This window comes from Lissotriton vulgaris, chromosome 10, assembly GCF_964263255.1.
Source record: "Lissotriton vulgaris chromosome 10, aLisVul1.2, whole genome shotgun sequence".
In the NCBI taxonomy this organism is placed as follows: Eukaryota; Metazoa; Chordata; class Amphibia; order Caudata; family Salamandridae; genus Lissotriton; species Lissotriton vulgaris.
In genome coordinates, this window is record NC_141698.1 from 1,105,346,256 (window position 1) to 1,105,360,024 (window position 13,769).

At 47.3% G+C, this 13,769-nt stretch overlaps 1 protein-coding gene across 1 annotated transcript in view; it reads right to left on the reverse strand.

Annotated features, from left to right (window-relative positions):
- The window catches only part of BTD (biotinidase), a 256,008-nt gene that overhangs the window by 77,843 nt on the left and 164,396 nt on the right, over positions 1-13,769 (reverse strand). Inside the window, exon 2 of the mRNA XM_086942195.1 lies at positions 2,291-2,523. Within this exon, the coding sequence (XP_086798321.1) occupies positions 2,291-2,509 (219 nt within the window). The 5' untranslated portion in view covers positions 2,510-2,523. The remainder of the gene's footprint in view (positions 1-2,290; positions 2,524-13,769) is intronic.

Consider the following 13,769-nt stretch of genomic DNA (forward strand, 5'->3'; position numbering starts at 1 on the left):
ACCACACTCAAGGGAATTAGGAAGGATGGAGCTCGAGGGCCTAATGGGCTACCAGGAAGCGTCTTCAAAGAAGATCGAGACTTCTGAGCCCCCACATGCATTGCCTATTTAACCACTGCTATAACACCTCAGGAGTACTGGAATCGTGGAAAAGATCCATCCTGCAACCCATCTACAAGAAACGAGATGCTTCGCTGCCGGAGAACTATAGACTAATCTCATAACTAGACGTTCATGGCAGGGCATATGCAAGAGTGCTCTTGAAAGAGTTAGAGGCATGGATAACAGATAATCAAATCATACCGCAATACCAGACTGGATTTGGGCTGAATTCATCGACAATGGATAACGCCATTGCAGTATCATATCTGGTAACTAAGGCCACAGAGGTCGCCACACCTCCACTATATGCATGCTTTGTCGACTACAGTGCCGCTTTCGATGGCATTGATCGCAACATACTGTGGGCAAAACTTGCAAAGTGGGGTATACCGAGGAAACACCTGGCGGCCATCATGTCTCTCCACACCGGCACTTGGTTCTGCCCCAAGCTCATACAGACATTTGCAACAGCTAAGATCTACACAAACAAAGGGCTAAAACAGGGCTGCGTGATCGCACCCACACTGTTCAATTTATATACTGCGGACCTGGGAGATGCACTTTTAAAAACCAACATCTTCCCACCTAAAATGAGCCATCTCAGACGACCAATTATGCAGTATGCGATGACCTTGCCCTATTGGACCAAGTAGAATAGGCATGAAAAGAGCATTGGAGACTCCACACCTTTATAATACAGAAAACAAACTCCAAGACAACGCAGTCGAAACTAAGGTGCTGGTCTTTGGCCACAAACTCAAAAAATCATTATTGGGCTGGCATCTTGGTCCATTAAGAATTGCCACCGCTAATAAGTATACTTACCTGGGAGTACAATTGTCAGACACCGGCAGAACAACACTACAGGCCAAAGCACTGGTGGCAAAAGCAGCTAAGGTCACACATGCCCTATGCAGACTTCATCATAAGTTTATAAGCCACTCAACGGAAGGCATTCGGCGAGTAATGCAAGCCAAGGTAATTCCAACACTGAGCTATGGCCATCTTGCTTTCCCTGGCTTATTGACGACAAATTGGAGCATTTGCACATCATGGCCTTCAGAAAGGTTTTTAAGCTGCCATATTCGACAAGGCGCACACTGATTCGACTAGAGTTCAATATAACAGCAATGGACATAAAATGTAAAAAGGATATAGTTAAAATTGCATCATCCTGTGATTAAGGCAAATCGTGGTACCATCAGGGAAGCACTTCAAATAGTCTTCGCCGATAACACTAGTCATTGGGCAAGGTAACTTGTGACAGCCAATAAGACACTGGGTCTGCCAGCTGATTATCTAACAGTCACTCAACTAACAACGTACGGTTTAAAAAACCTGCTAACAGAGCAGGGATAGATCACTTCAAGACAACAGGATCTCGAACGGATTTGATCCATTTGTGGTGCAGAGGGCCTTGTCTACTCACACGAAGCTATCCTATGTCAACCATGCCTGAAAGCAGGACTGGGCAGACAAGCCCTAGAGAAGGTATTGAGGACCAGGCCCCTAACACTACCAATACAGGACTACAGGGCACGCTGGAAAAATACACCAACAGGAAGCAGTGGATGTTGCTTGTGCCAATATCGCACAGAATCTGCGGAGCATGTCATCTGCTGCTGCCCAGTCTTGTTAGCCAGAGGCGCCTTTACCTAAGAAGTATGTTCATTTAAAACAGAGTAAGATCATGTACGGAGGCTCTAGTGTTTATCTATACTACCACAGTGCCGATGGGGCTTGCACAAATTGGGAAGTTTTTTGTGGTTGCTGGAAAGTCTCTATGCCCAACACAAGAACAGAAGATAACAGCAAAATAATATACGAGCAACATACCTTCAACGGTGGCTGTAGCTTACGTTTTTGCACTATCACTCTACTATCATTACTGTATAGTACGCTTATTAATTACTCTGTATTATGTCTCACCTTTTAGATGCACGAATAACAATGCATTAATCTATGATGTAAATACTACCAGCTGTTCTTACCTTACAATCTTTTTAGAATTTTAACCAATCAAATGTTTTTATCTATGACGCAATATGTATTGTATTTGTAAATGATTTTAGGTAATCATACTATAAAGAGTTGAATTGAATTGAGTATAAAGCCAGTGAGCAATGATGTGCAAGGAATGGCTCGCTTGTTATACTGTCGAACACACTATTTAAATACTGTTACTCACCAGCCGTGCAGCCTCCTTCACCTGCTCCTCGTACACCGCCACATTCTTGTACATAAGTTCCAGCGCGGCTGAGCGAGTGTGGGGTGCCCTGGGGTCAGCGGTTAACGTTGGGTGATGCTCATACACGGCAGCCATGTAGTGTTCCACTGGGTGTACGTCCGCGGAGATCCCTTCCAGGCATAGGTACAGGAGGAAGAGAGCGCAGCCAGCACCCGACATGGCACTTTCTCAACCTATAGGGGAATAAAGAATGAAATCAAGCTCTGCATGGACTGTGGCAGTGAACTCTAATGTGAGGGCCAGTCGTCAGTTCGGCAGATGGAGTGAAAGCAGTCTGGGTGGTGAATTTATTTATTTATTTATTTGCTGGTTTATATAGCGCTTGAATCGACTCCCAGTGGAGTATCTCTGCGCTTTCTGAACAGTACGGTTTTCAGTTGTCTCCTGAATTTGAGATGTTCTGTACACTGTCTCAGAGACAGATGATGACTTTACGTCTATTTAAACAAGACTGCACTGCTCTTAGATACCTACTCCATTGCTGCTATTATATTTACCTGCTGCTGTCAGTTTAAAACTATCACTATTGTTAATATCGGGGAATGCGATGTCAATGTACAGCATGATATGTGCAGGCACAACAGCGGCAATACCAGCACGTGCAATGTCGATGTACGCCATAAACTATGCACGCATAACAACGTCGAAACTAGTAAAAGAAATGTCGATCTACGCTAAGACAAATGTAAGCATAATGAGAATATCTGTCACTATGGTATCAATGACCTTCATGTTTTATGCACAAGCAGTAACAAGCTCATATCATTGCTGTCAAATTCACCCAAGATGAACTCCCCATCAACCCCTGAGTCAAAGATACATGGTCAGACAGGCCCTGCAACCTAAACCCAGGCCTACCAATTGATAGGTCACAGGTGGGGTCACACTCAGCCCACAGACAAATGCGCAACTAGGGAAAACCCTGATCGATCCCACAGATACGCAGCTACACCACAAACAGGTGTGAGGAAATTGGCCACAATAAAACACACTTGGCCAAAAGCTCACATCCCCAAAATACCACAAAGTTAGATGCTACAAGTAGTTAGGAACACTCAGCCAATCAGGACACAGCACACACACCACCCATGGTGATCACGCACTCCACAAGCCGAACAACTGGACACATACACACTGGCCCACACTATCTCTCCCCGAGGTCGAGAGGCACCTGTGTCCCTGTTACCGGATGGTTGTACTTATAATTTATGGCTAAGCACAAGACTCACATGCTCTCTAAGAATGTGAAATTAGTGTATTGTACCTCATGAACTGAATATATATTAGTCCAAAACTTCTGTACATTGTGACTGTCTTCAGACACTACTCTGTGAATGCTCTCCTGGCCGCTGAGTTTAAATAATCCAACTTGTTCCTGTTTCGCCAAACGCCTCTTGTCTTTTTAATTTTTCAAGGTAAATTAATATCCGAGCAACATTTTGGCGAGCCAGATAGGAGAGATTGGTTTATCGAGCTAGATTGCTGCCAAAGGACAAGGACCCCTGACTGAATGGATTCACATCTGTGCAACGAGACCTGTGAGCAGGCGCCATAATTGATTAACAGTTCTGCTGTATCCACGGGGCCGAGGTCTGTCTGGAGGCCGCCATCACAAGAGTAAGAGACTACATCTGTGTGGTGGTGTGTGGCATACTAGGACAAGGGAATAGATCACTTTTTGCCTAGTCCGCACTCTAGAGAAGGTGAAGGTAGTTTGCATTTTTTCACTTGAACCATTGAGCGTTACACAACTGGTACACACCGGACACTTGGGGCCAGATGTAGGTAATTCCTTTTTACCGACTCTTAAAGTCCGACTCATACCGAATCGGTATTTAAGAGTCGGTAAATAGGAAGGAGGCAGATGTAGGTAAAAAATTACTGATTCTGTGAGGGTCGGTATTTACCGAATCTGTAAATACCGATTCGGTATTTCACATTGATTCCTATGGGCCTTGAAGCTCATAGGAATCAATGTGAAATACTGATTCGGTATTTACAGATTCGGTAAATACTTTGACACCCTCTAGCACCCCAAGTACAGGCATGTGTGCCATGTGGCACACATACATGCCCTAAGGACATGTCTGTGTGTCACATGACACAGGTGTGCATGCACAGATGTGCATGCACACCTGAATTCGGTATTTTACCACCCAATAGGATTGGGTGGTAAAATACCGACTCTTAAGGGCCTGTGGCACTCTTAGGAGTGTCACCTACATATGGATTTACAGAATCGGTATATTTACCGATTCGGTAAAATTCCGAAGTGGTAAATTTACCGATTCGGTAAATATACCGATTCTGTAAATTCAGACCCACCTATATCTCAAAAGCCAAATACCGGTCGGTAACGGCCGAAATCGGCCGTTACCGACCGGTATTTGGCGACCTACATCTGGCCCTTGGTGTGTTATATAGGGCCACTTATTTATTTTGCTTGAATCGCTGAGAGTTACAAAACTGGTAAATCCTCGGACCTTGGTGTGTTATATGGGGCCACCACCTTATCTTATTTTTTAGATGAAAGAGTTTTCTAGGGACTGTCGGTTTCTTAACACTGACAGTGTCTGACAGAAGTGAAGAGGTGGATGTTTTCGCTTGTACCCTGGGCGCTACAACAGAATGTAAGCATGACCCCCAGGTGTGATATAGGGTGTAATTCGGCCATTAGGGAAAAATTCGAACATTGCTGAATAAGGTGTAGCTTGTGTCTGGCCACAGGAGGCCAATAGTTGTCATGCTGTTCCCTTTTCTCCGCACAAATCATTGCTATTTTTTGTCCCCGAGCCGATATTGACAGACCATTGGGCTCACCTAGCTCCATGCACCACACAGAGCATCCCTTCTCCTCGGGCTGGATGCGCTAAAAGTGAGCTAAGATCTTTTGGACAAAACCATTTTTTCTATCTTTTCTCTTCTAGTTTCTTTTAGGTCCTCCATTTAGGCATTGTTGATGTTTTGGTGCTGTTAACATTTTGCAATTGTGCTTCATGTTTGAATGTTATATCATTTTAGTAAGTTTATGAGCTTAAGAAGTAATAGCTATTTTTTCCCATAAATCAGAATTCGACTTTTGCTATTTTGCTGCTTAGAAAACTCAACTTGACCTTCTTTCAAGAAAAGATCCAAGACATGTACGTGTCATTCACTACGACTGAACCTCCTGGCATACCTTCCTCCCTCCCTACAAATACCTGATCGGAATTTAGCCCTTTCAACCCTTTCAACCCTGATACCTCCCTCACGCAGTTGAAAAAACGGGATCTGGATCTCCTATGGATACCTGCCCGCCTAGGTTCGTCAAACTACTCACCCCAGGGCTCAACCCCTCATTAAACTTGCTATGGAATAAATCACTCAAATCAGGCATCTACCCGTCCATATGGGAAACTGCATCCGTTCAACCTACCCTCACGTAGGAGGATGCAGATCCAGCTGTACTAAAAAACTTCAGAGCCATCTCCCTTCTGCCAGCACCAGCCAAGATCCATGAGAAAGAAGTGCAGAGACAGCGATCCAATTTCTTAGAGTCTAACAAACTGCTCCATGACTCTCAGTCCGGGTTTAGATCTGGATATAACACTGAGATAGCACTGCCTGAGGTAGCTGACACAGTCCGGGAGACCTTGGATAAGGGAAACTGTGCAATGCTGGGGCTGCTGGACCTGTCGGCGGCATTTGATACGGTGTCTCATAAGATCCTCCTAGGCAGGCTCAGGCAGTTCAGAGCAATAGGGACCATCTTAGCCTGGTCCAGCACCTTCCTTGAGGGCCGGTCGCAGAGAATACGGTTGCACCCTCACGTCTCATCCCCTCGCCCCTTGATCTGTGGAGTACCTCAAGGCTCGGCCCTCAGCCCGACCCTTTTTAATATTTACCTTGCCCCCCGGCCCCACTCATAGAGCAACACGGCGCAAGTGTCATCTCATACGCTGATGACCCCCAGCTTGTGTTCTCTTTCACAGATCATCCTGAGGCTGCATTCACAAACTTCAAGCAGTGTCTCATGGATATTGCAGCCTGGAAGACTAAGAACTGTTTACGGCTGAATACAGATAAAACTGAGGTACTATTTTTAATCAGCCTTCCCCTCCACAATCCGAACTATGGTGGCCTTTGTGAGAAGTTGGCCTGATATATGATGCTCACTAGTTCTAGTGATCACCTTGTATCAGTCCAAACAACCCTTATGGTGATTGGTTGTAAGTCAACCTTATAGACCAGCTATCCTAATGGTAGCATGGACAAAGCAGTCTTAGGCTAAACTCTTTTGGCATGTAAAGCCAGCTGTTTTACCACATATAACCCCTTGAATACCAAGTGAAAGGACACCACACAGGTTGTTATGAAAATAAACAAGTGTTTATTAACTAACATACACCTCTGAACTCTTTATGAGGTCAGAGGCCTAAGCACATGACAAACTCTTAGGAAAAATACGTTTAAGTTGCACGATTTACAATGTTGCCCTAGGGGCACGACAAACTATATACTAAGTAAGTGGAATGTGAAAGTCAATAATAGGAATGGAGCTGTCCAGAGGCTGTAGGATTGCTGGGACCACGCTATACTAACTCGAGGTAAGTAATAGGAGGCCCACGGAGCGCGTGTGCAGAGTGTGAACTCACACGCGAGATACGTACAAACGTCTATGGACAGTACAGTTTTAAGAAAAAGGTGAGTACGGACGTCCCTGACTAGATAGGACTAAAACGACTGTGGAACTGGACACTAGGAGAGTCAAGCTACCCTTGAGCACCGAAATGCTCGTGTTACCTCACCCACAGGCTGCGGGTGCATAGGTGCCAAGTCGTGTCGGGTTCCGGCGTTGAAGTCTATGGAGCCTGGAGGAAAAGATGCTGCAGGCGGTCAGGAGGAAGATGTCCGGTGTGATCCAAGGTTGGATCAGTGAAGAGAAGAACCTGAAAGCAGAGGGGACAATGTTCAAAGTCACTAGCCAGTGACTGGAGTGGAACCAAGAGTGGAACCAGATGTCGTCATCGGGATCAGGTGAAGGTGGACGCTTGTCTCTGCAGCCACGTGGACCAGGTGGTGTCTTCAATGACCAGGATGGAGGCACGAGCTGTCCCACGCAGGCTCTCGCTGTCGGCGGTGTCGGCTTCGGATTCGGAGTCAACAGGCCTTGGCAAAGGCAACCCACGCGGTGAGTGGAAACGGCGTTTGGAGTGGACCAGGAGGGTCCGGGGTGCTCCTCTTTTGGAAGGGAGCAAGGGCCAGTCTGGAGCAACCAGACCAGCAGTGAAGTTGTCGGGTTTCATCGTCTAGGAGGTCACTAGCCAGCCGGCAAGTGACCAGATAACGCGTCGAGCAGCAAACAGGCAGAAGGGCCCCACGCAGATCTCGTGGATGCTGGAGGGCTGGTCTTCGGTGCAGGAGCTGCTCGGGGTCGGGGCTTCTCAGTCCCCAAAGCACTTGGACGAGGATACCTCTGAAGGCATGCTGGCTATTAGAGATTGGATGCTGGCCAACTGCTTGAGGTTGAACTCCGAGAAAACAGAGGTGGTCATTTTTGGAAACATCACCCCACAGTGGTCACCGGTGTGGTGCCTCCTTCGTTAGGAGCTTTACCAACCCCCTCTGCTAGGGTCAGAAATCTGGGCATAGTTTTTGATGATAAGCTAAACTTTGTAGCTCATGCTAACCAAACGGTGGCGAATGCTTATCACAAACTCAGACTAATTAGGAAAATCATTCCCTTTCTGTCGGATAGTGCGCGAAAAACAGTAGTGAGTACATTGGTGCTCTCCTCGCTTGATTACTGTAATGGTTTGTTTGTCAACGCACAAGCCCGGGTTATCTCTAAGTTACAGATGATCCAAAATGCAGCAGCAAGACTACTTTCTAAAACTCCAAAATTTAATTCAGTCAGTCATATAATAAAAAACTATCATTGGCTATCAATTAAAAATCGAATCAAATTTAAGTCACTTTGCTTAGCATTTAAAGCCATTCATAACCAGGGTCCTAGGTTTCTGCGAACTCAGCTCTCCACCTACCGCCCTTTAAGACCACTGAGATCGATGTCGTTGCATCAATTAGCGGTACCACGCACAAGGACAGTCACTTGGGGAGACAGGCGTTTTAAGGTATCTGCAGCTAGACTCTGGAACTCGCTCCCATTGACAATTCGAACAGCACAATCGCTCCCCCAATTCCGGAAACTGGTGAAGACCTGGTTGTTTAACCAGTAATGGGTTCCTCGTTCAGACTCTGCCACCCTCAGAAAAATCCTATCTGGTATTCATAGCGCCAAGACGCCCGTGGGCATATGTATGCGCTCTATAAATTGTATTAATAAATAAATAAATAAATAAATATTAAGTCGTGCTGGAGCGAAGTGCTGCTTCATTCAAGATGGCCGGTCCCACGTGTCTCGTCGCACCCACGGATCTCAGCTGTGCTGCAGATGTAGGTAGAGGTCGGAGAGGTCTGGGAATCCGGGTCTCGTCGGGCTCTGAAGTCTGGATCCGGGAAGGAAGACGGCAAAGAGAAGCCGCTGGACGCTGATGGTGCCTGCTTGTGCAGGGTGGACACTCCTTGCCCACAAGGGAGATTTCTTCAGTCTTCTGTGGAGCAGAACGTCGAAGCCCAGAGTTTCTTCTTGTAAAGTTGTTCAGGATAATCTAATCTGGAATGGGACCAGCTCCTACCTTTATCCGGCTAAAGGGGGCTGCACTACAACTAGGTCCCTCCTCTGGGTGGGACCAGGAAGGGGGGTGGTTACACCCCCTATCCTTTGTCCGGTCTTGCGCCAGCTCTGGGGCTGGAGTGCCCCAGGAACTGGTTTAGACCGGAGTATGCACAGGGACACCTTGTGTGCCCCAGGCATGTCTCATTCCTTTCAGCCCTGCCCTACCTAATACACAAAATCCTGTCTGGGGTGGTGCTAGCACCTCCCAAGGCAGGAAACCCTTTGTCCAAGCCTCCCTCGCTGGAAGGACTCCCAGCAGCAGGAGGTCAGACTTGTGTCTGTGGTGGCAGCATCCATTTTGTGATGCTGAGGCTCGAGTTAACTTTAACCGGGGTTCACAGTTACATACATGTCTTGTCCCTCTAGAAGGGTGGAATGCTACCCCCGTTGCCAGAATTGGCGAGGGGGTAGTATTCCAATTCGTATGACACCTTACTCGACATGTTTTGATAATGCTATACTAAAGTTAGCAATAACCGCAAGGATTATAATGCACTTAAGAGTATATGGTATAGCGTTATCATGGAAACAGCTAAAGGACTTGGTTCCGAAAGCTGCAGACAGCTCATGCTAGAGCACCATCTCACATAATTCCAAGCACTCTGCCTTCAGGATTGATAAGGCCTGCCATAGGAGTGACTGATAGGAGGAGATGTGACAATTTTAGGGTTAGATATAGGGATATATATCTAAAGCAAGGAGTGATTACACCACCTTGCCCCAGCTAATTGATCAGCCTGTTGTGTCAGATTTGGATGGCCAGCCAGGAATGGCATAATACATGCTGCAGCCCCTGGTAGGTCCTGGGTGCACCTATGCCCTGGGTACCTAAGGTACACTGTACAGGGACTGATAAGGTGACTCAGTATCTAATCGGGTATGCACCTAAGGTACATGGTTGTCAATTTTAGAGAGAGCACAGCTAGGCTGTGGGTCTGATTAGCAGGCCTACAGCCAGGGAAGTCGTAAACCAGTGAAGCAAAAAGCAAAAATTGGGGGTGACCATAGGATTGCAGACCCTACTCTCCTACATAACCCCCCCCCCCCGAACTTAGGGACATTAAACTAACCTTGACTAGGTGAGTCTTCTTGTTCTAAGTGGAAGTACATGGAGAGACCATCTGCATTGCCATGGGCAGTCCCTGGTCTGTGCTCCACAGTAAAGTCCATCCCCTGTAGGGAAATGGACCACCTAAGAAGTTTGGGGTTCTCACCCTTCATTTGATTTAGCCATAAGAGGGGCTTATGGTCGGTCTGAATCTTGAAGTGAGTTCTAAACAAGTATGGCCTCAACTTCTTCAGGGCCCAAACCTCAGCAAGGCCTCCCTCTCAATAGCTGAGGTCAGCCTTCTACTTATAAAAGCAATGGGCTGGTCATGACCATCAATATTCAGTTGAGATAGAACAGCTCCCACACCCAACTCAGAAGCATCTGTTTGGACAGTGAAAGGTTTGGAGTAGTCTGGACTCTTGAGAATAGGTGCAGTGCACATGGTCTGCTTTAGGTCATCAAATGCCTTTTGACAGCTAACTTTCCACTGAACTTTCTTTGGCATTTTCTTATTTGTCAGGTCATTAACCGCATCGCTGCTGCGGCGATTTTTGCGCTGCCCGGCTTTTTTCACTTTTCCGCGTTACATGACGAGCTCAGCTCGTCATCAGCACACGCCACCCGTGGGTGATGACGAGCTGAGCTCGTCATCAGCATCGAAGGGGTTAAGTGGAGTCACAATGGTTCCATAATTTCTGACAAATTTCCTATAGTAACCAGACAGGCCCAAGAAAGCTCTGACCTGTGTCTGGGTGGTTGGAGGAGCCCAGTCCTTTATGGCCTGTATCTTGCTCTCCAGAGGTTGAACCTGGCCTCCACCTACAAGGTGGCCCAGATATACAACTTGACTCTGCCCTATCTGGCACTTAGTAGCCTTGATAGTGAGGCCTGCCTTTTGCAGGGCCTCCAAAACTTTCCTCAGGTGGATCAGGTGATCCTCCCAGGTGGAGCTAAAGACAGCAATATCATCTAGATATGTTGCACAGAAGTCATCCAGCACAGAGAGAACTTGGTTCACCAACCTTTGAAAAGTGGCAGGTGCATTTTTCAAACCAAAGGGCATCACCACAAATTGGTAATGACCTCCTGGGGTAGAAAATGCTGTTTAGCCTTGGCATCCTCAGCTAACCTGATTTGCCAATAACCAGCTGTCAGGTCAAATGTACTCAAGAATTTGGCAGAAGCCAATTTATCTATGAGTTCATCTGCTCCTGGTATTGGATGGGCATCTGTCTTAGTGACAGCATTGAGACCCCTGTAGTCTACACAAAACCTCATCTCTCTCTTACCATCCTGGGTGTGAGGTTTTGGCACTAAAACTACAGGACTAGCCCAAGGGCTCTCTGAGGGTTCAATGACTCCCAATTCCAACATCTTTTGTACTTCTTGCTTTATGCAGTCCCTGACGTGGTCAGGTTGCCTGTAGATTTTACTCTTTATAGGCAGACTGTCACCAGTGTCCACCTCATGGGTGCACCAGTTTGTCTGATGGGTATCAGAGAGAACATTTGTCTAAAGGATTGAAGAACCTGTTTACAATCCTCTTGTTGATGTTCAGAGAGGCTGTCAGAAAAGACTACACCATCTACTGAGCCATCATCAGGGTTCTGAGTGAGCAGGTCTGGGAGAGGGTCACTCTCCTCCTCCTGCCCCTCATATGTGGCCATGAGCAAGCCCATGTCCTCCCTGTTGACAAATGCCTTGAGCCTGTTCACATGAAGTACTCTGTGAGGGCTCCTGGGAGTTCCAAGGTCCACCAGATAGGTGACCTCTCCCTTTTGCTCAATAATCGTATGGGGTCCAGACCACTTGTCTTGCAGAGCTGCTGGGGCCACGGCTCCAACACCCACACCTTCTGTCCTGGGTGATACACAGTCAGGACAGCCTTTTGGTCATGCCAAGCGTTTTGAAGTTCTTGGCTGGCCTCCAGGTTTTTAGATGCCTTCTCCATGTACTCTGCCATCCTGGAGCGTAGACCAAGTACATAGTCCACAATATCCTGTTTAGGCTTTTTGAGAGGTAACTCCCATCCTTCCTTCACAAGACATAGGGGTCCTCTTACAGGATGCCCAAACAGAAGCTCAAAAGGGCTGTAGCCAACCCCCTTCTGTGGGACCTCTCTGTAAGCAAACAGAAGGCAGGGTCAAATGATGTCCCATCTTCGCCTAAGCTTTTCAGGTAACCCTTTTATCATCCCTTTTAGGGTCTTGTTGAATCTTTCCACAAGCCCATTTCACTGTGGATGATAGGGTGTGGTAAATTTGTAATTTACTCCACACTCCTTCCACATAGCAGTCAAATATCCTGACATGAAGTTTGCACCTCTGTCAGAGACAACCTCCTTAGGAAACCCCACTCTGGAGAAAACTCCAAGTAGGGCCCTGGCCACAACAGGAGCTGTAGTGGTCCTAAGGGGAATAGCTTCTGGATACCTGGTGGCATGATCCACTACCACCAGTATAAATCTGTGCCCAGATGCTGTTGGGGGTCCATTGGTCCAACAATGTCAATCCCCACTCTTTTAAAGGGTACCCCCACCCACCACAGGTAGTGGTATAAGGGGGGCCTTTGTTGTGCCACCTGATTTGCCACTGGCTTGACAGGTGAGGCATGAGCAACAAAACTCTTTAGTGTCTTCAGACATATGGGGCCAGTGAAAGTGTGGGGCAAGCCTGTCCCAAGTCTTGTTCTGGCCTAAGTGACCTGCAAGGGGAATTGCATGGGCCAAGGTGAGAAGGAAACCTCTCAGAGACAAGGGGATGACCAGCCTCCTGGTAGCACCAGGCTTGGGGCTCTTGCCTCAGAGTAAAGGAGTCCATCATCCCAGTACACTTTATGGGCACCTGTGGCATTCCCTGCAGCCTCAGCAGCAGCCTGCTGTCTGAGGGGTTCAAGAGATGAACAGTCTAATTGAGCCTGCCTCAAGTCTGCCCTGGAAGGTCCCCCTGTCCCAAGGAACTCAACCTGTTCAGGTTCAAGCTCCCCATCTAGGACAGTTCCTTCTGGGGTTTGTAGGTCAGCCTCCTGTGAGGGCTGATCCTCTACCTGAGGCGAGGGGGAAGGCACAGCCTTAACCCTACTGCTCTTACTCTTGGTTAGTGTCTGGTCCATTGTTCCAGGATCCAGCACTAGTTCAGCTGGGCATTTCTTGGCCTGTGACCTAGTCACAGCAAGGACATGTGCTGACAAACCTAACATTTCCACATGAGTCCTATACTCCACATCCGACCATAAGGAGGATTCCAAATCATTGCCCAAGAGACAGTCCACTGGGAGGTCTGAACTAACAACAACCCTTTTGAGGCCATTTACCCCTCCCCAGGAGAAGTTAACAAGTGCCATACTATGGTTGGTAGTGACATTGCTAGCATTGGTCACTAGGTAGTCTGAACCTAGTATTACCTGTCCAGGGTCCACAAATGCTGGTGTCATCATAGTGACACTGGCACAGGTGTCCCTGTAGGCCTGAGCCATTTTTCCATTGATTAAAGGCGTTTGTCTGTACTTGCCCAGAGTACTGGGACTTATTGTAGGGGTCAAATCCATGTCCCCAGTACAAACAAGAACAGCCTGAGTAGGGACTCTGACTAGGTCAGAGCCTGCCTCAGATACCAATGTCAACCCCACTATAGCCTTTATGGGGAACACTA